This window comes from Schistocerca nitens, chromosome 2 (assembly GCF_023898315.1).
Source record: "Schistocerca nitens isolate TAMUIC-IGC-003100 chromosome 2, iqSchNite1.1, whole genome shotgun sequence".
Taxonomy (NCBI): Eukaryota; Metazoa; Arthropoda; class Insecta; order Orthoptera; family Acrididae; genus Schistocerca; species Schistocerca nitens.
The window spans coordinates 959,673,123-959,700,243 of NC_064615.1; the positions used below are offsets into that span (position 1 = coordinate 959,673,123).

The 27,121-nt window shown below is 44.6% G+C and overlaps 1 protein-coding gene across 1 annotated transcript in view; it reads right to left on the reverse strand.

Annotated features, from left to right (window-relative positions):
- Positions 1-27,121, reverse strand: part of LOC126235474 (dehydrogenase/reductase SDR family member 11-like) — an 81,551-nt gene that overhangs the window by 31,018 nt on the left and 23,412 nt on the right. The window contains exons 2-4 of the mRNA XM_049944195.1: positions 22,991-22,996; positions 17,259-17,421; positions 1,725-1,854 (exon numbers count right to left, since the gene is read on the reverse strand). Of these exons, the coding sequence (XP_049800152.1) occupies positions 1,725-1,854; positions 17,259-17,421; positions 22,991-22,996 (299 nt within the window). The remainder of the gene's footprint in view (positions 1-1,724; positions 1,855-17,258; positions 17,422-22,990; positions 22,997-27,121) is intronic.

A 27,121-nucleotide genomic window follows, 5' to 3' on the forward strand; every position in this document is an offset into this window, starting at 1 on the left:
CACCTGCTTAATACCTTTTATCTTCGTCTTTGGAGCAAATTAAATCACTGACTCTGCGTATCAGGGACCCGACAGTTTTTGGTAGGTTTGTGGAGGTATCCGGCATTCGTTGATTTGAATACGCGGTGCTGGCGCCCGATAGCGACCCAGATGTTTTCCTTAGGATTTATCAAGCGCATTTGGTCGCCGAGACGTCAGTGTGAGTTCACTATACTCCTCAAACCACTGTAGCACGGTTCTGGCTCCGAGACACGGGCAGTTGTACTGCTGCAAGATACGTCACCGTCGGGAATGACATCAAGCATGAAGGGACGGAGGTGGATCGCAGCTGTCAGCGTGTCTTCGATTACTAGCTCATGTCCCATGCAAGCGCAGTCGAATGTCTCCCATTGCATAATACTGTCCCCACTAACCTGGTTCATGGCACGCATATCGAGCCGCCCTCACCTCCATGTTTGTGGAGACGATCAACGACGTAGTATAGCCATAATGTGATTCACCCGAGTAGCCGACATGTTTCCATTGATCGACTGTCGAATCCAGCTGGTTCCGTACTCACTGCAAAGGTAAATGACGACTGCGTCGGGTCAACATGTAGAAACATAGGGGTGATCTGCTGCGGTGCTTAATGTTCAATAATGTACGATGAATGGTGTACTCCGAAACGTGCGTGCACCAGTATTGTGCTCTTTCGGCAGAGATGCCACAGATCACCATCTATCCTACTTTACAGAGCAGACAAGCTTCCGAAACCCACATTCTGTGAAGAGTCGTGGGCGACCAACCATTTATCGCCTAGTGGTAGTTTCACTGTCCTTTTACCTCTTTCCGTAGATGCAAACGACAATAGCACGTAAGCATTCGAACAGATTCTCCGTTTTCGAGGTTCTCGTTCATAGGTTCTGCGTAATAATAATCTGCCCTTTACGAAAGTCGCTTTTCGCAGTCGATTTCCCCATTTGCAGTCCATATCTTCGCTAGGATGATCCCCTGCCGGTGTCTGCTACGCTTACTTTTGTTAAGTCGTCACGTGCCCGCAACGTCACCTGGCAGCATCCAGCGTCGGGGTGGACAATTGTCGTAATGTTGTGGCTGATCAGTGTGTGACCGTGTGTCCAAAATGATCTATGGTGAAATTATCACATGCAGCTAGTTACGGAAAAGATAGATTTCGGTCTGTAATTCACTGGAGGAATCTCAATCAAATGGGCCAACCACGAAAATCGTTAACTTACAAAAAGCTCCACCGGTCCCTGAGTATTGCCTTTGTATGTAGTACGACTCTTACCTGTTTCGATAAATACAAGGCCAAGATAAGTAAAAAAATAATGTCGCTTTTTGCCATCAGTGCATTTCGTCAGCACGGAGCGGGAGAATTCTGAACCAATCTCATTGTTGTACATCGCAATACATATTTGGTACAAGATGAGGAAGAGTACTGTAAACCAAGAAGAGTCAAGAAACATATTACTTCCTCCCCCCAAGGTCTCTCACGAAATGATCATGTCAGTGCAGTCACAGATCTGAGTGCATATTTAAAGCGTAGCGACACCACAGATAATGATTCTCATGCAGTGACTAACGTCGACGTTTATCAGAAGCTCAGAAGCCTAATAAAGCATCTTCGTTGTCACATGCTAAATGGCTGTATTTTGAAGAATACCTATTTAGCTTCTCATAAGACGAAAATGAAAAAGTACCACTATAAACGCTTTGAAGCGCACCTGCATATGTGGATGATGAAACCGTCGTCGATTCCCCTGTCCAGCATGCTCTGGACGGCCTCCCTGGTGCAGATAGACAGCCCCAGCACGTTGACGTCCAGTATGCGCTTCCACTCGGCTGTCTGTCCAGCTGCGAACAGAGGATGCCACCACGACCAGTCAGCAATAAAGCGAAGCACGAGGACTGTATTGAAACCGTGTTAACTGACACACTGTTCAAAAGGCTTATGCCATTAAAGTTACTGTCCCGGTATATAATGAAACTACTCAGCATAGCCATCACTTTAAATGTAGTTGAGCCGTGTTGGGCTCATGTATGCATTGGTTTAAATCTTGGTTCCTATTCTGTGTTTGGTTTCCCGCGGTTGTTGCGATTATGTTGTTGTTCACTCTCTCTGTGAGAGGCAGCAGCGGTGTGTATCGATATTCGCACCTTGTACTATCTTTGGTCTGGTGCTTATAGTTTCCTGCTGTGCTGTGTGCGGGCAGTCGGTCGGTTGGCGTGGAGCAGCGAGGAAATCTCCGCAGGGCGTAGTTTGGCTGGGCCCGCTGGCGGTCTCTACAGAGTGTCAGAGTGAGTGGGGCTGTTCCCATTCCTAAGAGGTCCGAGGCTTACCGACCCTGGACGCGAAAGTTGAGTTTGGATTTAATTTACCAGCAAGTCAAGACTGTTCACATTGTGCCGTTTGGTTCTCGTTGTTCGCTGTTGGGTCATTCCCGCGAGCAACAACGTTTGTGTTCGAGTTGGCGAAGGTTTAGCTACTGTCCGGTGGAGTCTAACTCTATTTGGTTATTTGCAATTGAAGTGCACCAGCGGAATTTTCTGCCTTATGGCCGTTAATGTTACGGTTACCTGCCCTGGCCGTTGACGTAAATTTAGGCAGTGTCCTTTCCTCACCATGTTGTCGCTGTCCAGCACGGTGTGTAGTTCGACAGCTTAATTTACGCTTGTTTGTGGGCTACCATGCCTTTTACGTTTGCATTGAACTCCCGTTTGTGTGCTGGTCGAGTGGAGCGCAAGTTACCTTGTCGGTGGGTCCGTTGACTGTTTGTTTGGTTGTCGTCGGATCGAGAATGGTTGGGCCGACTGCCTGTCTCACCTAAGTGAACGTTACTATTTCAAGTGCTGGCCGACCCCCGAAACTTCTAAGCGCCGTTAGCTGCACTGCCTCTTCTTATTTTCTGTTGTGTGTATATGTATGGCTCATAGCTGATGGTTTTTGAATTAAAGTTGAATTGTTTTTAGAGGTGTTTTAAGTTATGGGCCTTCAGCCGTTTTAAAATTAGAAGTTTCTTGCTTGTCAGGTGTCATATTGTTTGGGCTTTCAGCCTGATTAATATATTGTTTAAAGATAAAGCCTTGGGCCTTCAACCTAATAAAATTATTTTAGTTATGTTTTAAGTCATGGGCCTTCAGTCATTTTAAAATTAAAGTTCCTCGATTGTCAAGTGTTAGATTGTTTGGGGCCTTCAGCCTAGTTTAAGATAAGGCTTTGTTGTTCAAAGGCCGGCCGGTGTGGCCGTGCGGTTCTAGGCGCTTCAGTTTAGCACCGCGTGACCGCTACGGTGGCAGGTTCGAATCCTGCCTCGGGCATGGATGTGTGTGACGTCCTTAGGTTAGTTAGGTTTAATTAGTTCTAAGTTCTAGGCGACTGATGACCTCAGCAGTTAAGTCGCATAGTGCTCAGAGCCATTTTTTTGTTGTTCAAATTTATTTTACCTTGAGTATCAAGTCATGGGGCCTTCGCCGTTTCTAAATTCAGGATCTTTGTCTTTCGAGCATCAGACTGTTTGGGGCCTTCAGACTAATTGAAGATAAGACCTTCTGCCTAGAGATTTTTTATTTAATTTTACCTTGAATCTTAAATCATCGGCCTTCAGCCGTCCTTAAATTAAGGTTGTTGCTTTTCAAGTGTTAGATTTTGGGGCCTTCAGCCAAATTATAGAACTTACGTAACGTGAGGTCTTCTGCCTTATAAATATTCTTTTTGGCGTCTGAATTTTGAGTTAATGGCTTTCAGTTTTTTTTTTAAATTAAAGTATTTGTGCCCTTAAGGCACAAGATAGAGTGGCGTATTCAGCCGATAACTAAGTTCAAGAATTTGTACTGTAATGTTTGGTCAAATAAATAAAGTTATATGTGTTCGAGTGTAACTGACAGCCACTCATTTTGGCCCCTTTCCACAATTCCAACTACCTGTCCTCTCCTGCGGGTTTAGCAAGGCGTTTCAGTAGTGACTGAGCATCATGATTGAAGCTTATTCTGTGACACTCGTCCACAGAAGTCGGGTGCACACTGTTGTATCTACGAGGATCGTTCCGAAAGTAATGCCCCCTTTTTTTTATTCATGGAAACTGCAAGAGATACATAAATTACAGCCGGCCTTGGTGGCCGAGCGGTTCTAGGCGCTACAGTCTGGAACCGCGCGACCGCTACGGTCGCAGGTTCGAATCCTGCCTCGGGCATGGATGTTTGTGATGTCCTTAGGTTAGTTAGGTTTAAGTAGTTCTAAGTTCTAGGGGACTGATGACCTTAGAAGTTAAGTCCCATAGTGCTCAGAGCCATTTGAACCATAAAAAACAACAGCACAGCTAAACAGAGCAATACTGCATCTACAAACTGTCATTTTTCCACATAGTCACCACCAATCGTCATACACTTTCGTCAACGATGTACCAGATCCTGCATGCCGCTCTTGTAGAAACGGAACCAGCTGAGGCTAACCACTTCCTTACAGCTTTGACAATAGCATCCGAGTCTTGAAAATGTTCGCCACATAGTCCATTTTTCAGAGGCACAAAGAGATGGTAGTCTGACGGCGCTAAATCGAGACTGTAGGATGGATGTGGTAAGACAGTCCAGACGAACTTAACAGTGAATTGCTTGGTCGCAAAACTGGTGTAAGGCCTGGTGTTATCATGTTGCAAGTAAAAACTGTTCTTCTTCTCTGGCCTTACCCTGGAAATTAGGGCTTTCAGCTTAGTCAGTGTCGTATAGTAGCGTGCTGAATGGACAGTTTCTCAAGGCTCCCGGACATCCAAAAGAGCCACACCCGGAGTATCAAAATTGTTCAAATGGCTCTGAGCACTATGGGACTTAACATCTTAGGTCATCAGTCCCCTAGAACTTAGAACTACTTAAACCTAACTAACCTAAGGACATCACACACATCCATGCCCGAGGCAGGATTCGAACCTGCGACCGTAGCAGTCCCGCGGTTCCGGACTGCAGTGCCTAGAACCGCACGACCACCGCGGCCGGCCCCGGGCTAGCCCTGAAGACTGTGCGCATCACTCTGCCTGCAGACAGATGTGTCTTGAATTTCTTCTTTGACGGAGAATTCGCATGTCGCCTTCCCATGGACTGTCTTTTGGATTCCGGCTCTCAGTGGTGACGCCATGTCTCATCTCTGGTGAAGGTGCGATTCAGAAAATTGTCACCTTCACCTTCGTATTGGTTTAGCAAGAACCGACAAATTTCCATTCAATGAGCTTTCCGTTCTGTAACCATCCGGGGACACATTCGCGCGGACTTTTCGGTAACCAAGATGTTCCATCATTGTTTCCAGGGCTTTACAATTGACATTCAGCTTTGCACACAATTTTCTGGTAGTTATCCGCCGATCATTACGGATGAGTTGATAAAGAAGCTCTTCATTGCAAAGAATGACAGCTGTGCTAGCTCGATTGGGTCATGGCTTGTCATGCACACCCTTTTCACCACCCTGAAAATGCCGCGCTCATCGCCTTACATTGCTCATGCCTATTATATCGTCTCTATACACCTTTAACAAGCGTCGATGGATTTCAGTCGTCACAATTTGTTCAACAGTGAGTATTTCAATCACAAATCGCTTTTTTATACGAGCGCCCATAACAGACTCCAGTCTGGAACACTCCTTTGCTGTTGCCAACTACTGCAGAACAACAGAACCACCAGCAAATGAAAGAGAAAGGTTCAAGCATTAGCACTATACCAACATCTGGTGCAGACATACAAATTCACCACCAAAAAAAATGGGGGCATTATTTTCGGAACGACCCTTGTACTTCTTCACAGCCACTTTACCTCACCAGTATTATCGAATTGCGGACGTTGACACTGTCTTCCATGGGATCCAACATGAAGAAGTGGAGGGTGTCACATATGTAGTGTGCGATGGGTGTCCGCCGCCGTAGCGTAGCGCTAGCGTTACCGCCTACCACGCAAGGGGCCAGGGTTCGATTCCAGGCAGGGGACTGGGTATTGTGTGTCCATCGTCATCATTGACTCGGAAGTCGCCGATGTGGCGTCAACTAAGGAGGACTTGCAATACGGCGGCCGAACTCCCCCGAATGGGGCCTCCCGGCCAACAATGCCATACAATCATTTCATTTTTTTTTTCTGCTATGGGTAAGGAATCTTGATCCAGTCCAAGAAGGTGCCATATAAGTTGTCAAATTTTCATGCGGTTGGGCATTACCACTATGAATTTGGATCGTTTCCGTGTTATTGTGTAATCTCGGCCTTCTAATGACATCATTATGCTCGTGAATGGTGAATGTATCTCTCGCTATTTATGAGCAGCGGTATAACATAAAATCAAGAACCACGTCATTCCCATTCCAAAAAATAGTCAAAATTAATTGTTTTGCCTGTTACACTTGCTTAGTATTCGGAAGGAGATGTGTCGCTGGTACGAGGACTGTTTCTTCGTTCAGGATCATATACACGATGGTCAGAAACAGTCTGAAAAGCTCTGAAGGGTGTTGCACGGTAGGTTGAGTCGAGAAATTACTTTTAAGAAAAGAACTCGATAACTTGCGTCGTTTCCTAAAGAAAAAGCACTGAAATTAGCCAATCAGGCCGTTGAACTTGCAAATTCAAGCGGCCCGCTAGATACAGTTGTTATAGTGTAGATGACAGCTTACGAGACTGCTCAGCCTTTGGCCTTAGTTCGATCTTTACTGACGTCGTATGTCCAGTTATTGTGTCGCTCTTTGGTTTGATATTAGAGAACCAAACGAAGCACTCGTTTGGCAACACTGTCTCCGGCGGAGCTCTTGGATGTGCGAGCTCAAATCGAAACGGCTTGATGGCTAGCTTTGACTCTATTTTACTCGGACACGGCGCAACGTATCGAATTATTTCTCAGCACAACTGACCCCGAAACACCATTATAAACTATTCAGACTGTTTCTGACCTCCCAGTATATTCACCAGCCAATAGATGGGATGCAATCATGTCTTTGTTGACTTCCAACGCTTCCAAACTTCCCTTTATCAACATCAATCATGTAGGTTCACACTTCCCGATACTATAAATTTTCTTCCACTCTATGTATTTCTTTTGAGGTGCAGACCATGCATTTAGAAAAATCTCAGGTTTTTAAACCATTGCTGCGTTAACAAACTCGTCCTCTTGCTGGGGATTTGTGTCAGTGGTTCCAGTTTAAAGTGTCCCACTTTTGACACTATAAAACAGTATGTAACACTATAATTCTTTTATTATCAAAATATTTTATTTCATTACATTTCACGAACGTGACTTTTTAGTTTTCAGTTTCAGTACTGTGTAAATGTCTTAAATAATCATGATAAATCATTTGTAATTTGTGCATTATCAAAAACATACCCAGTAAATAAAAGAACATGCAAGAAATTTATGAATCAAAACTACAAAGCGAACAAGTGAAACAAAACAAGACGCTTCTAGTTACAAGCTCGTAAAATAATTCACAAATGAAAGATGTACTCTTTTGTCGTACTGTAGAGATGGAAGCTGCCGCCTAATCGAAACGACTCAACTTAAACAAAAATTATTGAAAAAAGTTCTGGACTTGAAGAACATCTACACAGTACCAAAGGTACGCATAATTGCTACGTTGTTGTTGTTGTGGTCCTCAGTCCTGAGACTGGTTTGATGCAGCTCTCCATGCTACTCTATCCTGTGCAAGCTTCTTCATCTCCCAGTACCTACTGCAACCTACATCCTTCTGAATCTGCTTAGTGTATTGATCTCTTGGTCTCCCTCTACGATTTTTACCCTCCACGCTGCCCTCCAATGCTAAATTTGTGATCCCTTGATGCCTCAAAACATGTCCTACCAACCGATCCCTTCTTCTAGTCAAGTTGTGCCACAAACTTCTCTTCTCCCCAATCCTATTCAATACCTCCTCATTAGTTACGTGATCTACCCACCTTATCTTCAGCATTCTTCTGTAGCACCACATTTCGAAAGCTTCTATTCTCTTCTTATCCAAACTGGTTATCGTCCATGTTTCACTTCCATACATGGCTACACTCCATACAAATACTTTCAGAAACGACTTCCTGACACTTAAATCTATACTCGATGTTAACAAATTTCTCTTCTTCAGAAACGATTTCCTTGCCATTGCCAGTCTACATTTTATATCCTCTCTACTTCGACCATCATCAGTTATTTTACTCCCTAAATAGCAAAACTCCTTTACTACTTTAAGTGTCTCATTTCCTAATCTAATCCCCTCAGCATCACCCGATTTAATTTGACTACATTCCATTATCCTCGTTTTGCTTTTGTTGATGTTCATCTTATATCCTCCTTTCAAGACACTGTCCATTCCTTTCGACTGCTCTTCCAAGTCCTTTGCTGTCTCTGACAGAATTACAATGTCATCGGCGAACATCAAAGTTTTTACTTCTTCTCCATGAATTTTAATACCTATACCGAATTTTTCTTTTGTTTCCTTTACTGCTTGCTCAATATACATATTGAATAACATCGGGGAGAGGCTACAACCCTGTCTCACCACTTTCCCAAGCACTGCTTCCCTGTCATGCCCCTCGACTCTTATAACTGCCATCTGGTTTCTGTACAAATTGTAAATAGCCTTTCGCTCCTTGTATTTTACCCCTGCCACCTTCAGAATTTGAAAGAGATTATTCCAGTTAACGTTGTCAAAAGCTTTCTCTAAGTCTACAAATGCTAGAAACGTAGGTTTGCCTTTCCTTAATCTTTCTTCTAAGATAAGTCGTAAGGTTAGTATTGCCTCACGTGTTCCAACATTTCTACGGAATCCAAACTGATCTTCCCCGAAGTCCGCTTCTACCAGTTTTTCCATTCGTCTGTAAAGAATTCGCGTTAGTATTTTGCAGCTGTGACTTATTAAACTGATAGTTCGGTAATTTTCACATCTGTCAACACCTGCTTTCTTTAGGATTGGAATTATTATATTCTTCTTGAAGTCTGTGGGTATTTCGCCTGTCTCATACATCTTGCTTACCAGGCCTTACTCCCGGGGCCTTGTTTCGACTCAGGTCTTTCAGTGCTCTGTCAGACTCTTCACGCAGTATCTTATCTCCCATTGCATCTTCATCTACATCCTCTTCCATTTCCATAATATTGTCCTCAAGTACATCGCCCTTGTATAAACCCTCTATATACTCCTTCCACCTTTCTGCCTTCCCTTCTTTGCTTAGAACTGGGTTGCCATCTGAGCTCTTGATATTCATACAAGTGGTTCTCTTCTCTCCAAAGGTCTCTTTAATTTTCCTGTAGGCAGTATCTATCTTACCCCTAGTGAGACAAGCCTCTACATCCTTACATTTGTCCTCTAGCCATCCCTGCTTAGCCATTTTGCACTTCCTGTCGATCTCATTTTTGAGACGTTTGTATTCCTTTTTGCCTGCTTCATTTACTGCATTTTTATATTTTCTCCTTTCATCAATTAAATTCAATATTTCTTCTGTTACCCAAGGATTTCTATTAGCCCTCGTCTTTTTACCTACTTGATCCTTTGCTGCCTTCACTACTTCATCCCTCAGAGCTACCCATTCTTCTTCTACTGTATTTCTTTCCCCCATTCCTGTCAATTGTCCCCTTATGCTCTCCCTGAAACTCTCTACAACCCCTGGTTCTTTCAGTTTATCCAGGTCCCATCTCCTTAAATTCCCACCTTTTTGCAGTTTCTTCAGTTTCAATCTGCAGGTCATAACCAATAGATTGTGGTCAGAATCCACATCTGCCCCTGGAAATGTCTTACAATTTAAAACCTGGTTCCTAAATCTCTGTCTTACCATTATATAATCTATCTGATACCTTTTAGTATCTCCAGGATTCTTCCAGGTATACAACCTTCTTTTATGATTCTTGAACCAAGTGTTAGCTATGATTAAGTTATGCTACGTTACAGAATGGTAAATAGAAGCAATTTAATGAAAGAAGTTACGCATGTCGTATCACAGAGGTGCTCTGCTAGCACATAAGCTGAACATCCAAATGTTTTACCTGCCTTGGTCTAGTGGACTAATGTTTGTTCATCTCACTATATACAAACAGCGTTTGAGAATCAGGGCGGTTGTACCAGACTTGCTCTAATTAATGCGGCAGTGAATGATTACGTAGTATAAAACTGGTAAAAAAAGAATAAAAGTAAAAGAGTACCTATATGGACAAGCGCTAGCCCGCACTTTGTGATCAATCCAAGAAGTAAAACAGTATTAACTTGGTATGTAGTCTCTCTCTCTCTCTCTCTCTCTCTCTCTCTCTCTCTCTCTCTCTCTCTGTCTCCCCATTCGTTTAGTCGACTTTGAATCTCAGTGACTTCTTGAACTAAAGCACGCCAATTTCGTCTGTCCTACATTTTCTCCCGCAGACTTTCCAGGATGGAATACATTAATGCTGTGACGCCATCGATCCATCTCATGCTTTCTATCTTAACCATCACTAACGTCTTTTCCAGCGAATCATGTCTTCTTGTAGTGTACCCAAAGTACGTCTGTTTTTGTTTCAGTATTATATCTTTTAGGAGCAGTCTGGTTTTATTTGCTCTACTCGTTTTCCTTGCAGTCCATGGAACTCTAAGAAGTTTCCTACAATATTGCAATTCACGAGACGTCTGTTCTACACCGTTCAGCCTTTCTTACGGTCCAGGTCCTACAACCGTAAATCACAACTGGATAGACCATAGCCCTTATTTATAGGATTTTTGCTTCTAAAGTTACGTCTCTACTTCTTAAAACACTGTCAAACTTTTAAATCTCCTTTCCGCAAAGTAACAACGGTCTCTTGACTTCGTGGCTGCATTCAGCATCACTGAAACTATCTCCATTTTTTTCTCCTCCCGTATGTTATCAAGTGATAGGTGTGGTTGCATAATTTTCGTCTTCTTGACATTTACCCTCAGACCAGCCTTTGTACTTCCACCTTCAGTAAGAGGATGTTTAACTCACTTTCACCTTCTGCAATCAGTATGGTATCATCTGTGTATATCAGGTTCTTTATATTTATCTCAGCAATTTTTATTACAGTTTCTTCTTCATCTAACCTCAGGCTTCCTATAAACCTCACTATTCCCCTCTCTTTTAGCTACAAATCCCTATTTTTCGTTACGCGGGTTAGCCGTGCGGTCTGAGGCGTCTTACCACCATGCCCGCGGCTCCCCCCGTAGGAGGTTTGAGTCCTCCCTCTGGCATGGGTGAGTGTGTTGTCTTAGCGTAAGTTAGTTTCAGTTAGATTAAGCAGTGTGTAAGCCTAGGGACCGATGACCTCAGCAGTTTCGTCCCATAGGAACTTACCACACATTTCCAAAAATTTTCCCTATTTTTCAACATTATCTCCATTCAATATGACGGCTCACACCACCTTCCTGAGAGAGCCTGTGTGACGTCATGGCACCATTCTACTGGACGCCATCGGAGGCAACATCTTGCTGCACCAATAACCTCCCCATCATCCACATACTGCTTCCTGCGATGTGCATCCTTCATTGGGCCAGACTTATGGAAGTCGGAAGGTGCGAGATCTAAGCTGTAGTGTGGATGAGGAAGAGCAGTCCAATGAAGTTCTGTGAGCTCCTCTAGGGTGCGCAGACTTTTGAGAAGACTTGGGTTGTCTTGGAGAAGGAGCAGTTCGTTTGCATTTTCTTTGACGACGAACACGATGAAGTCATTTCTTCAATTTCTTGAAGCTAATACAACACAGTTCAGAGTTGATCGTTGCACCATGAAGGGGTACAGCAAACAAGAATAATCCCTTCACAATCCCAGAATTAACGGGTTAAGGACGCGACTTTAAACATTTTCTTTGGAGGAGGGGTGGTGTGGCGCTACTCCATGGCTTGTCGTTTCGTTTCGAGGTTCGAAGTGATGAACCAATGTTTCATCACCTGTGAGGATGCTCTATGAATAAAGTCACGATCAGCCTCGTATCGCTCAAGCAATTCCGCGCAGATGGATCTTCGTGACTCGTTTTTCGTCTTCTGTTAGTTGACACACACATCTTTCAGTACCACAGTTGGAGGACGAGTGTGTCAGCACTACCAACGCAGACGTCTAATTGGGCAGTGAGGTGTCAGATTGTGATCCGTCGATCACCTCGGGTGAGAGTGGAGAGTGACCACCTGTTGAAACTTATGAAGAGCGACAGCTATGTGCGGCCGGCCGAAACGCGGGAGATTGCGCGACCTTGTTACAATGATGACAGACACCTCGCCCAACGACTCATAAAACTTTCTGTATATCCATCTTTACAGAGACGGTTGTGGGATCTCGGCAGTTCGGTACAGAATGTCAAATCAAACACCTTTCAGCCGTCCAAGTTTCCAAACTGTCATTTTATTGGGCTACGAGTTTCGGAGATCTATTAATCCTTCTTCAGACCTCCTGACCGACGTATAGATTCCAACCTCGTTTCCGGTCAAAATCTGCCGACGGTCGGCAGATGATGTTTGAGGTGATCGCTGTTTCAGAAATCTACAGATATCAGTCTTCGAATGTTTACCCCTATTTTGACTGGAACCGGGATAGAAATCTTCCTACACGTTGGTCACGGGTTCTGAAGGTGGCTTAATATATAGTCGAAGGTGGTAACCAATAAAATAACGGTCTGGAAATTTAGATGACTGAAGAGTGTTTGACTTGACCTTCTCATTTTACTTTTGTTCACTGCCAGGTCACCGTACACATTTTGCAAACGCCTATGAATACGTGTGATATTCTGGTTTTCTCACAACAGAAATTCAACATCTCTCTGCTTGGAACGCAGCCCACGTTACAGGCCGGCCGGGGTGGCCGAGCGGTTCCAGGCGCCACAGTCTGGAACCGCGCGACCGCTTCGGTCGCAGTTTCGAATCCTGCCTCGGGCATTTATGTGTGTGATGTCCTTAGGTTAGTTATATTTAAGTAGTTCTAAGTTCTAGGGGACTGATGACCTCCGATATTTAGTCCCATAGTGCCCAGAGCCATTTTTGAACCACGTTACAGACGCCATTTTGAAAGCTACGTATAGCGCCGCCACCTACAGGGTCTGAAGCGGCAATATTCCCCCACGTCCCACAACAATTTCCACATTTTTTCAACCGGAACTGGCTGAGAAAAAGAAGTGTTCCATTACTTATTGGACACCCCTTGTATCTGTCCTAACGTTGAAGCCATTGAGTACAGCAAGTTGGGAAAGTAGGTTAGATGCGATCGTCCATTGTTAGCATGACAAATAAGAGGCCTACGATTCACTGATTGAAATTAGCGAAAACGAAAATACGAACCTAATGGCCGCACATGAGGCTGCCAGTTTGACAGACTTTAACCGTGCGTTTTAGGGTAGGCCCACACTTGTTTCGTCTGACGACGAAATAGGTTGCCAAATGCTACCCAATATTATTGTAGGTGCTATTTCACATATTGTAGTCTGTCTCCTTTGTCTTGTTCTTTGAGAGCCATAGTTCTGCTCGGAATTTTTTGACTTCATTGCCTTTTGCAACTTCTGCCGAAGTATGCGCTTTGCCACTGTTCAGCGCTGTAATGAACAGTCGTTCAGTGCGCGGCTAACAGGTGTGGGGTGTTTCTTTGTCTTGGTGTCCTGCGAATATGTACCACATGTGAAGATAAACATCTACGTAAATAGGTGCTTTCACAAAACTTTTCTCTCCCGCCCATCATGTGCATTATAGCAAGAAAACCGTACGAAGCTCAAACCGTGAGCGCTGGGGGTAATGCGAGAACTCTACTCGCCTCTACTCCCCGTATATTACTTCTCCCCCCTCCGCCCCCCCCCCCCGCGCCCACTCACTGCGGTCGTGGTGCTCCTCCCTCCGCACTGCACGCATGCGTCTGCTCACGGAACAGAAAAAAGTGAATAGATTTTTAATTATACACTCTGCAAGTGACATCACTTAATTATAGTTGACATAATTAATTTTTGAGTTTTAACTTAAATTGTATTACACTGTAAACGGTTTTACTTACGTTTCACTGAGTGGCCTGATCTGAAATACACATCAAAAAGACCTATGATTAAGTGTAGTATGTGAAAAATAAGACGTCAGGTATATATGATAGCGGGAGAAAGGTTGTCTACGCTAATAAATTGTTCTATTATTGTTGTAAATGCTGACATGTACCTAAATCAGGGCTGATGAGTCCACTTATGCCGTGAAGGCACGGAACATAATGAGCACAAGGGTGCACTAACGACCCCATACAGCAAACTCGACGATAAATATTCGAACTGATTTCACTATAATGTTTCATAAATCGTCACCACCAAAACCAACCATTTTACGGTGGGAGAAAAATCTGTCTTCAGCTGAATGCGTAAAAGATAAGCCCCCCTCAGTAAGACCATCAACAAGACTGAAAACAAGTGAAGAGAATGTAGCGTCTGTGGAACGTTCGCCAAAAAAAGTCCAATCGTAAGCGGTTCAGGAACTGGAAGTTCCATACTCGACGTTACAAAAACATATGAAGAATGATCTCAAGTTAAAGGCATTTAAACCTTTGTTTGTAAACGAACTGAATGACAAGAACACACAAAAAATCGTCAGGTTTGTATCGGCGAATGCTTGATGTCTTTACAGCTCTTCCTTCAAGAGCAAAATGGTTCAAATGGCTCTGAGCACTATGGGACTTAACATCTTAGGTTATCAGTCCCCTAGAACTTAGAACAACTTAAACCTAACTAACCTAAGGACATGACACACATCCATGCCCGAGGCAGGATTCGAACCTGCAACCGTAGCGGTCACGCGGTTCCAGACTGAAGCGCCTAGAACCGCACGGCCATACCGGCCGGCTCAAGAGCAAAAGTGTTTTTCTCTGACAAGTGTAGAATACAGTATATCGCAGAGCAAGAGCCATAAACTTTTGTGGAGTAAAGAAAACCCACAGTTTTATGACGAACTGGAAAACAACCCACGATATGTCATAACCTTGGCTGTAATGTCTGCAATCCACTTCGTAGCTCCACATTTCTTCATAGTGCTGTGAATCACATTGCGTATCTCACCATACAACACGATTGGTTTGTTCCATATCTGCAAGGTAAGGAACTGCAAGGCCGTATATGGTTTCAGCAGGATGGGGCAGCAGTCCATTCTGTTATCGTCGTTAGAGAGTGCCTCAATGAGGTATTTTATCATAAGGGTTCTGTCCTTTTGTATGCAGCTTTGGAGTGATCACTGCGAAATCCTGATCTGTCATCTTGCAACAAAACGTTTTGGGGTATTCATTAAATGGAAGGTTGCTGCCACATGTTACGAGACAAATGTACGTAAGGATTCTGTTCGAGGTGCAGTTACCAAGCCAGCAATATTGAGGAGAATTTCACATCCTACGTGCAGGAGAATCATACTCTGTTGTGAAAATGAGGGCGCACACAGACGCTCTGGGCTAAATAATAAAGAACAGTCTCACAACCTCAAAGCTGTGTTCTGTCATGTTCCCATATTAATACAATGCGACCACCTATGAGTATGTGGGCACGCCATGTGGGGCTATGGGAGCTTGTGGTTTCTCATTTGTTATCCGGGTATTCCATGGCCCGGAATTCGAAGCTGAAGGACGGCTCGGAAGGTCTTAGTTGACGAGAATATGAAACAAATTTTTCCCCAAATCAATAATGAAAAGGATTTTTCTTCATTTGCGAATTTCTCTAATCACACAGCAACAATTTGGAATTAATATTTTTCATCAAGTATGCTTGAAAATAATATTTTGCCGGGGAAAACTTCTGTAAACCTATCATGGACGTGTAGGATCCTTTGCAGCCAGAGTCGCTTTACGCTACTTTCCAAAGGTGTACCAACACACTTTTAAGCAACTGATCATTGTGTTTTGACTCATCAGTGTAAACAGAGCACATGATATTTATTTAATATTTTTACAAATTATTGGGTAGCCACCGAGAAAAGCAATACCTATATGAGATAAACCTAATCATAGCTATCGGCAGTTTATTCTGGCTATAGTAACGCTATATTAATCGGTGTAGCCTCGCAGGGTAACTGTCAATACAGCACACGTCTTGGAGTCTCAATCAAACCCGTCAGGTCATCCCAATGTTGAGCAGCTACTGCCGCTGTTAATCAACGGACGACACTCTTCAGAAGCACGAAATGTATTTGCAATTGCGAATATGTACATATATCAGCTGTATAATGGAATGACTGTAACTGTCGTTGTTACGAAACTAGTACAGATCAGAACAAGCCAGACTAGGATATAGGCATTATCTGAAGCTAAGTCCACAGACTCCAATACCGTAATACCCTGTGTCTACCTCATACTGCACTACTACGGTTACTGAACTGACAGCACTCACACACTCCGTCCTCAGACTACAGGTGGCCCATCGGGACCATCCGACCGTCGTGTCATCCTAAGCTGAGGATGGGGGGAGGAGGGGCGTGTGGTCAGCACAGGGCTCTCCCGGTCGTTATGATGGTTTTCTGTGACCGGCGCCGCTACTATTCGGTCGAGTGTAACTGACAGGCTGTGTCCCACTCACTTCGAGGTAGTTCCTGCTTATACCTACGTATATAGGACGAGATGAAGCCTCTTCCCGTTTGTGCATTTGTGTGTTAGTGTGTGTGTGTGTGGCTGTGTGTGTGTGTGTGTGTGTGTGTGTGTGTGTATGTGAGCGCACGCGCCAGCCGAGAAATTCCTCCTGTTAATTTTTCGTTCTGACTCCGCGAGCTCTGAACGACAGCCACATGTCCTACAGCTAATCTCAACAGCTGGCTTATCTCGCAGTGTGCTTACTTTTTGAACATGGCACTGCCTCATCTGCCAGCCCTGCAACAGCTGAGGCTATCGGTTTGCTTTGGCTCATTATCTGACTTATCATCGAGGACCATCTGTGCTGTTTCATCATGGAACTGCCTCATCTGCCACCTGGGCAGATCTTAGACTACTGGTTTGCTTTCGCCGTTTTCTCAAGGCAGCGTACCATTCATTTAATTGTTGAACCTGCGGCCTCTTTTCCTCTTTCGACATTGACTGAGGGTGTTACACTTTGTGAACTGAACAATGCTTTATTGAAAATCATCTCATCATTTTATTCACAGCTTTGCTTCTAATGCTGCACGCAGTTCGTACAACAAAATGTTACACGAGATGAACAAGACATCCAGCAGTGGTAAGAGAGAAACAGTAAGCGTACAAGAAGTATTTTCAGCATAAGCTATGTAATTCACTAACGTCCATAAAAACGTTAAATCTCTTTCCAGATTCTTCGCCGCATGATTACGTCTCGTAGTTCTTACTTGAATGGAGGCGAACTGTGGTTCACTTACCTGTCAGAGAGCTATCTCCGCAAAGACCAGCGCTGTTGATAAGAACATCGATTCCTCCTAAATTTTCTTTGATCCATTTCAAGGCGCACAGAATACTCTCCTCGCTGCTGACGTCACATTGCAATGGATACAGTGCACCGGGAGCATCCTTCAGTTCTCGAGCCTGTGAGAAATAAACGACAGATTTGTAGTATGTGCACGGGGCAGTATGAGAAAAATGAGGTTCGCCATTGCGAGAAAGATCAAGTTTGCCATTTAACGAACTTCCATTCTTCACAAGTGAGAGTCATCAGTACGTGAACAAATAATCTGTTGTCACAAAGGGTGACAATATTTTTGTTTCTTTCGTAGACAACGACGAAATTAATGAACACAGGTAGCGCCACTTAACTTGATCATGCATATAAAGAAACTTAACGTAGTCACCAATGAAAAAAAATGAAATGATCATGTGGCTTTGATGGCCGGGTGGCCCTATCCGGGGAAGTTCGGCCGCCGAGTTGCAAGTCTTATTTCAGGTGACGCCACACTGGACGACTTGGGGGTCGGTGACGATGAGATGATGATGAGGTCAATACAGAACCCAGTCCATGAGCGGAGAAAATCTCCAAACCGGCCGGGAATCGCACATGGGCCCGCTGCATCGTAGGCAAACACGTTACCACACAGCTAAGCAGCCTGACCAGTATTCCGATGTTAAGCTTTTTATCACTAACTAATCAAATTAAAGCACCAAGCAGGTAACAGCCAAAAACTTACATTTTTAGAAGTCTTCAAAGAACATAAATCAAAATGAGACATCAACGATATTGAGAACTTCACTTGACGTTACACTCGTTGTTGAATCTCACATAGTGCACCAGAAACTGGAAGATCACCTTTTCATCTGACAGTAATCACAATTCGGATAGGGTATTGACTATGTCGGGTGTGCCAGTTTCTTGGAAGCCATGTGGCCGTCTCTTAAAAATCTTCCGTTTGAGGCTAGAATTGTGGGGAAGCAGGGGTGATGTGATATGTGCTGTTAGATTGTTCGATTTCCAGTTTCTTTGGAGCTGATATCGCAACTTAACGAATCGCTTGCAGGAATCTATAAATAATTTTATACAAAAGGATGAGAAAAATTATAAAAGGAAGACAGACGGAGACATAACACAAAAAGAGGTATAAAGCGAAGTGACAAAGGCACTTCACTGAGGAAGACGGCTAATAAATACGGAGTAAATTTTATGACACTACCGTTAGTCTGTCGAACAGAGAGAACTAATTATCCTAATCCAGCTATACCTACTGCTTACAAACACACTCACTGGCAAAAATCACTACATCGAGAAATAATTAATGTGGAGTAATGCAATTTCTGGAATAGATTTCCCTAGGTAACATATTTCAGTGATTAACATTACGAGAACCTAAGATAATGTAGGTGCGAGACAAGCCATTATAAATGTGAAATTCTGGTACATTCATAACCGGTGTAACCGCTAGACTGCTGAATGCACGCATGCAAACGCGCATCCATTGTGTTAGACAGGTGCCGGAGGTCAGTTTGTGGGAGGGAATTCTATGAATATTGCATTTGTTCGGTCAATACAGTGACGGTTAATGCTGTTTGTGGATGATACTGGAGTTGTCCGATGGTGTCCCATCTTTTCTCCATTAGAGACAGATCTGCTCGTCAAGCGGGCCAGGGCAACATGTCGACACATTGTAGAGCATGTAGGGTTACAACAGCAGTATGTGGGCAGCATTATTCTGTTGGAAAACACCCCCTGGGATGATACTCATGGAAGGCAGTAAAACAGGTCGCATCACCAGACTGACGTACAGATTTGCATGCAGGGTGCGTGGTATAACCACGATAGTACTCCTGCTGGCATACGAAATTGCACTCCACACCATAACCCATATGTAGGTCCGTGTGTCTAGCATGTAGATAGGATAGTTGCAGGCTCTCAAGTGTACTCCTAACCAACACACCGAGACAGAAACAGCTTTCATCAGAAAACACAACAGACCTCTATTCAGGGCTCTAACGAGCTCTCGCTTGACACCACAGAAGTCGCAAACGGCGATTGTTTGAGGTCAGTGGAATTCAAGCTCCAGGGTGAGTGGTTCGGAGCTGTCCTTAAAGTGACCCATTTGTAACTGTTAGTTGTGTCATTGTGGTGCCAACTGCTGCGCAAATGGCTGCTGGAGATGCAGTACGATGTGCCGAAAAAGATGACGTTCCCTCTCGCAAGGGAACCTCCCCATCGCACCCCCCTCAGATTTAGTTATTACTTGGCACAGTGGATAGGCTTTGATAAACTGAACACAGATCAGTTGAGAAAACAGGAAGAAGTTGTGTGGAACTGCGAAAAAATAAGCAAAATATACAAACTGAGTAGTCCATGGTCGACATAGGCAACATCAAGGAGAACGTGAGCTCAAGAGCGCCGTGGCCCCGTGATAGCGTGAGCAGCTGCAGAAGGAGAGGTCCTTGGTTCAAGTCTTCCCACAAGTGAAAATTTAACTTTCTTTATTTTTGCATAGTTACTATCTGTCCGTTCGTTCATTGACGTCTCTGTTCACTGTAATAAGTTTAGTGTCTGCGTTTTGCGACCGCATCGCAAAACCGTGCGATTAGTAGACGAAAGGACGTGCCTCTCCAATCGGAACCGAAAACATTTGATCGCAAGGTCATAGGTCAACCGATTCCTCCACAGGAAAACACATCTGATATATTCTATACGACACTGGTGACGGCATGTGCGACACATGACAGGAATATGTTGTCGACCCACCTAACTTGTACACTTGGCGAATGGGTAAAAAGATTCTTCTACCTTGCCCGATTTAGGTTTTCTTGTGGATGTGATAATCACTCCCAAAAAAGTGATGAAAACATAAGAGTTTGTCACATAAACTAAAAATAAAAAATTAAAGTTTTCACTCGATGGAAGATTTGAACCAAGGACCTTTCGTTCCGCAGCTGCTCACGTTACCACGAGACCACGGCGCTCCTGCGGTACCACTGTCCTTGATGTTGCCTATCTTTCCCTGAACTACTCAGTTTGTATATTTTGTTTATTTTTTCATAGTTCCATACAACTTCTTCCTGTTTTCTCAATTGATCTGTGTTCAGTTTTTCAAGGCCTATCCACTGTGCCAATTTATAACTAAATCTGAGGGGGGTGTGATGGGGAGGTTCCCTTGTCAGCAGTGCCACGTGACTGTCCGGAGCTCGGTCTTCTTGCGACATTACATCCCTGTGATCACCGCTTCCAGCAATCACGTACAGTGGGTATATCCGTGCAAGTCTTCCTGCGGTATTGCAGAAGCAACATCAAGTTTCTAGCAGCCCTATTACACGACCTCGTTGAAACTCAGTGAGGTGTTGATAATAGCGTCATTGTCGCTGTAAGGGCATTCATGTTTAACATCAATTCACCACGTCGAATCTCGAAGGTAACTAACGATTACGACCGTTACAGCGTTTATTTGACGCAAGCCTGTTCTGCACCCTCATAGTGGCGCTACTAAAGCAATGCGACTGGCGAGAAATCTGAATTGACATCATCTTTCATATGTAGACGCACGCGTGCGCCGTTCATGTCGCTAAACTCCTTCTTGGTGTTGCGATTTTTTTCCGTCAGCTTGTAGAACCACCGCTTCATCTGAACAGTAATCACAGCATTAATTATTTTAGGTGTCCCATTTTACTGGAATCCGAGTGGGTGCTCTTAATCTATTAATGGTGAAAAGCTTCTTCCGACTCAGACTAGAATTGTGGGGAACCAGGGGTGGTGTGATATGTGCTGTTAGATAGTTCGGTAACCAGTTTCTTTGAAGCTGATGCCGCAACATAACGTTAACCATTCTGCCGTTGTCTCAGCTGCAAGCAGTTGGTAGTTGTCATCGTGAGTACCAGTTGCTGCTCCTGTCTGGCAAGCTGTGCGGCGCGACCATTGCTTCTTGCATCACTGCAGCCCGGTGTTCACCGAAACATCGATTTATGGAGTTCTTGAGATATGGCAATATACCTTAGGACGTCCTGTGCTAGATAGATAGCAGTTTTTCTCCAAGCAGCCCTCGCAACGGGAAAGAGAGTATTCATGGGGTCGGTACATATCAAGTGTCTTCCGTCATGTTTCATATTGTATGACCTGTCAGAAAGCAAGTAACTTAGCTGATAACACGGATTTTTCTATGGGTAGCATGTCAGTAAAATAGAGTTTACTCATATTCATTCTTTGCGAAGTAAGCGGCTTCGGTAAGGATGTCTGGTGTTTTCGAGCCACCTGTGAATAACTTTTTGCCAGGCGTTCCAAAAGCAGTACCATTTAGACAGGGTTGAATCAGTCACTTGCGGATATCGTCTTTTTGCTAACTTCATTATCTTGTACTGAATATTGAACGTAAACTGGGATATCTATTGCTTGAGCCCACATTTCCCCAGCTCAAAGTATATTCACATTGCACCGACATGTATCCCACGTACGTACAATACAAGACTATGTTCGTAACTTGTGTATTACCGTAGCAGCCGATTTCCAGCATCTTGCCATGGACTGGAGCCAAGTGGATACAGAGGCCTCGTGGGTTAGGCGCAGGACTTCTCAGAAGACTCCACGATCTGTGGAGACTCGTACGGTTGCCAAAGTGTTGACTATAGGCCAGAAGTGGGCAAGGTGGAAGCAGAGTACGTGTGGAACACACTTTTTTTCATTTTTAGCAAAATTCCCTAAGATCTTCAGGCAAAAATTCGTAATCTGAAAACCCAATAATTGAAACCGATATAAAATCAAGTATTAGACATGATACTCTTGAAGTATTATGTTAGTTGTCAACTGCTGGAGGCGAGCTTCAAATATTTCTCACATAATACTAGTAACACAGTTCAACAGTAAAGAGAATGTACAGGGCGTTTATAAATAAATATCGGAGTTTTAACGCTTTATGATATTTATTACATTAAACTTACAGTTATAAATGATAGGGGCAACGGCCTTGCCGCAGTGGCTACACCGGTTCCCGTGAGATCACCGAAGTTAAGCGCTGTCGGGCGTGGCCGGCGCTTGGATGGGTCACCATCCCGCCGCCATGTGCTGTTGCCATTTTTCGGGGTGCACTCAGCCTCGTGATGCCAATTGAGGAGCTACTCGACCGATTAGTAGCGGCTTCGGTCACAGAATACCGTCCTAACGGTCGGGAGTGCGGTGTGCTGACCACACGCCCCTCCTTATCCGCATCCTCCTCGGAAGATGACACGGCGGCCGGACGGTCCCGGAAGGGCCACTTGTGGCCTAAAGACGGAGCTTTTATAAATGATATGTCAGATGAAAGAGCAACTCAAACAGTTGTGTTTGGCACCAGTGCGCATGCGCAGCGCGCAGTGTTCCCACCGCAATCCGCTAGACAGCGAAGATGGCGACTAGTGAACAGCAAGCGTTTTGTGTTTTGCAGTTTGCAGAGACCGAATCTGCATTTACTGTGCAAATTGCGTTCCTGCTGCAGTTAGGTTGTGATCCTCCAAGGGGTAATAACATTCGTAGATGGTATCATCAATTTGAAGATACCAGCTGCCTTTGAAAGGGAAGAGCACAGGACAAACAAGAGTTAGTGACGAGACTGTTGAGCGAGTGAGAGAGTCTTTCACTCGTAGCCCAAAGAAATCAGTCTCGAAGGCGAGTCTGATTTGCAAGTTCCTGTGTCGATTGTTTGGAAAGTTTTAAGAAAACGCTTACAACTATGTCCTTACCGTTTACAGTTATTACAGGCTCTAAAGCAGGAAGACCATGGATTACATGCTAATTTCGCAAACGATAAGTTGTTTCATCATGATGAAGATTTTCTGGATCATGTTGTCTTCAGTGATGAATTGACCTTTCACCTTAGTGGACATGTTAACACTCACAATGTTCGCATCTGTGGTCAAGAAATCCTCACAAGGTGGTACAACTGCAATGAGATTCCCCTAAAGTGACTGTTTTTTGTGCCGTATTCCAGTGGAAAGTTTATGGGCCTATCTTTTTGGGTAAACGTACTGTAACTGGCACTTCTTACCTTGATACACTAGAGCAATGACTCTTTCCTCAGTTGGAAGAAGATGAGCCAGAGAACTTCATTTCCGCCACCTCACTGGCACAGCGAAGTACGCAATTGGTTGAACTTCACTGTGCCCAAACGCTGGATAGGCCGCAAGGTTCCCAGTGACAGGGCTTCCTTTGCATGGCCTCAACGTTCACCCCACCTAACGCCACGCGATTTTTTCCTTTGGGGCTTCATCGAGGATCATGTGTACGTGCCTCCGCTACCAGCAGACCTCCCTGAATTAAGAAACGGAATTGAAGCAGGTGTTGCTACTATCACTGAGGACACACTTATGAACGTTTGGGAAGAACTCGGCTATGGACTTGTGTGCCGTGTGACAAATGGTGCTCACATTGAACATTTATAAGGTTCTTGGTAAAACTGTTTTAGTTGCTCTTTCATTTGACATATCATTTATAACTGAAAGTTTAATATAATATACACTCCTGGAAATGGAAAAAAGAACACATTGACACCGGTGTGTCAGACCCACCATACTTGCTCCGGACACTGCGAGAGGGCTGTACAAGCAATGATCACACGCACGGCACAGCGGACACATCAGGAACCGCGGTGTTGGCCGTCGAATGGCGCTAGCTGCGCAGCATTTGTGCACCGCCGCCGTCAGTGTCAGCCAGTTTGCCGTGGCATACGGAGCTCCATCGCAGTCTAAACACTGGTAGCATGCCGCGACAGCGTGGACGTGAACCGTATGTCCAGTTGACGGACTTTGAGCGAGGGCGTATAGTGGGAATGCGGGAGGCCGGGTGGACGTACCGCCGAATTGCTCAACACGTGGGGCGTGAGGTCTCCACAGGACATCGATGTTGTCGCCAGTGGTCGGCGGAAGGTGCACGTGCCCGTCGACCTGGGACCGGACCGCAGCGACGCACGGATGCACGCCAAGACCGTAGGATCCTACGCAGTGCCGTAGGGGACCGCACCGCCACTTCCCAGCAAATTAGGGACACTGTTGCTCCTGGGGTATCGGCGAGGACCATTCGCAACCGTCTCCATGAAGCTGGGCTACGGTCCCGCACACCGTTAGGCCGTCTTCCGCTCACGCCCCAACATCGTGCAGCCCGCCTCCAGTGGTGTCGCGACAGGCGTGAATGGAGGGACGAATGGAGACGTGTCGTCTTCAGCGATGAGATCGCTTCTGCCTTGGTGCCAATGATGGTCGTATGCGTGTTTGGCGCCGTGCAGGTGAGCGCCACAATCAGGACTGCATACGACCGAGGCACACAGGGCCAACACCCGGCATCATGGTGTGGGGAGCGATCTCCTACACTGGCCGTACACCACTGGTGATCGTCGAGGGGACACTGAATAGTGCACGGTACATCCAAACCGTCATCGAACCCATCGTTCTACCATTCCTAGACCGGCAAGGCAACTTGCTGTTCCAACAGGACAATGCACGTCCGCATGTATCCCGTGCCACCCAACGTGCTCTAGAAGGTGTAAGTCAACTACCCTGGCCAGCAAGATCTCCGGATCTGTCCCCCATTGAGCATGTTTGGGACTGGATGAGGCGTCGTCTTACGCGGTCTGCACGTCCAGCACGAACGCTGGTCCAACTGAGGCGCCAGGTGGAAATGGCATGGCAAGCCGTTCCACAGGACTACATCCAGCATCTCTACGATCGTCTCCATGGGAGAATAGCAGCCTGCATTGCTGCGAAAGGTGGATATACACTGTACTAGTGCCGACATTGTGCATGCTCTGTTGCCTGTGTCTATGTGCCTGTGGTTCTGTCAGTGTGATCATGTGATGTATCTGACCCCATAAATGTGTCAATAAAGTTTCCCCTTCCTGGGACAATGAATTCACGGTGTTCTTATTTCAATTTCCAGGAGTGTATATTATAAAGCGTTAAAACCCCGATATTCATTAAAACCCCGATATACATTTATAAACATCCTGTATATGGCAATATTAGGATAGAAACGCTCCTCGCGGTTGGGCAAGCAAAAATATTAGGTTAGGCGAAGTGCAAATTAAACGTAACTGCGTATACACACAGACGAAAGTAACTGACGCTGATGGAGTTAGTTTGATAACTGCATGCTTGCCCAGCCTGCCAGAGTTAGACAAGCTGATCGCAAAGTCATTCAATATAGCCTAAACTGAATTACACGCATGTAGTTTAACAATACGTTATCAGATGCGGGCTACTTTCACATGACACCATGGGAAATGGTCGCTTACATTGTCGACAGTAAGAGTAAACAGTCTTGCAACGTAACATTAAAGCCATCAACAGATAACTAGTCCGAAAAATTAGTTCCACAGGCAATAAGTGAAAGAAACACTTTAAGGCTGCTGACTACAAGAAACGTAGATGATACTGAGATCGTCGACAAAGAGACAGTGATTGGCGATCATTGTTAGCAATGATGGTCACCAAGGACAACATATTTGTAAAGAAAGCCAGAGGATCAGTCACAAATGTTGGAACAGATAGACAGTCCTACGTAAAAGACGCAGTAGAACACTTACTCCAAATTCGAGAAACATAGACGAATTGTGGCTAATGCTCAGACTCACTTTAGGTCTCTGTGTAGGTACTAAAAAGACGATGGTGACCTGTCTTGGTTAAGTAGTAAGCCTACGCTTTCAAATTGCTGCTAATTGAATGTTGTTATACTTTTGCTAAGGAACAAATATCTCTTACTACCGTCTCAGACTCATTGGCCGTGCGTGCTCTTGCATTGTGTGCATGAAATAGTTATGATTTCTCGAAAAATGTTGCAGTACACTGTTCACGTAGATTCGATGGATAAGATGTTTCAGTTTACAGGGAAATGATAGTTTCATTAATTCAAGTTGCAGTAATTGCACAGCTCATGGTTGTTTTCACATCATGCAGGAACCCTTGTCGTAATTGTTGAACATTTTACAGAACTTAAAGGTCGGCTATTCTTAGAGTTCACGTGCCCTGATAGCTCTATCCATGATTCATCAGAAAAATGTGAGAATTTCAACATTGGGCTCTCCATCAAGTACAGACTGCAGTGCGCAGTTGCAGTACTGGCGTTGAACAATATAATCTGAATATTTCAGTTGAATGTTTGGTGTTAAATGAAAAGTTTTCTCTAACTTGTTGTGAAGGTCGCTCCTAATTCGTCTTCTTCTTCTTCTTTTATTGTTCAACACTGATGTTGGTTTTCTACAGAGCGTCATTCCTGTCTTCTCTTCTGTTTGCCTTCCTCTTCATTTCCACGTACGCGTTACATCCAACATCATTCATGATCTGTTGCGTGTATGATATCCTTGGTCGCCCCTGCCGATTCCTTCCCTCAGTAGCTCCTTCTGCTATTGTACCAAAGATGTTGTCGTGTTGTAGGATGTGTCCTACAAGTTTGTCTCTTCTTGTTTGGATGTGCCTCCACAGAGATCTGTTTTCCTCTACTCTTCTAAGCACCTCTTCATTTGTTACTTTGTCTCTTCAGCTGATATTCATCATCCTTCTATAGCACCACATCTCCAGGGCGTCTAGCCGTCTTCTCTCTTCTCTTCCCATTGTCCAAGTTTCACATTCGTATAGAGCCACACTCCAAATGAAAGCTTTCACGATGTGTTTCCTTATTTTCAGACTGGTGTTCTTGCGGGTGCGTAAGTTCTGCCTCAGATTAAGTGGTATTTTGACCTGTTGCTCACATTTCTTTCCGGCTTCTACCATCCCTTGTGATATTGCTTCCCAGGCAGGTATATTCCTCTATCACTTTCAGCTCCTCTCTTCCAGTTCTCATTCTCAGAGGTTCATATTCTGCTTCTGTACAGCG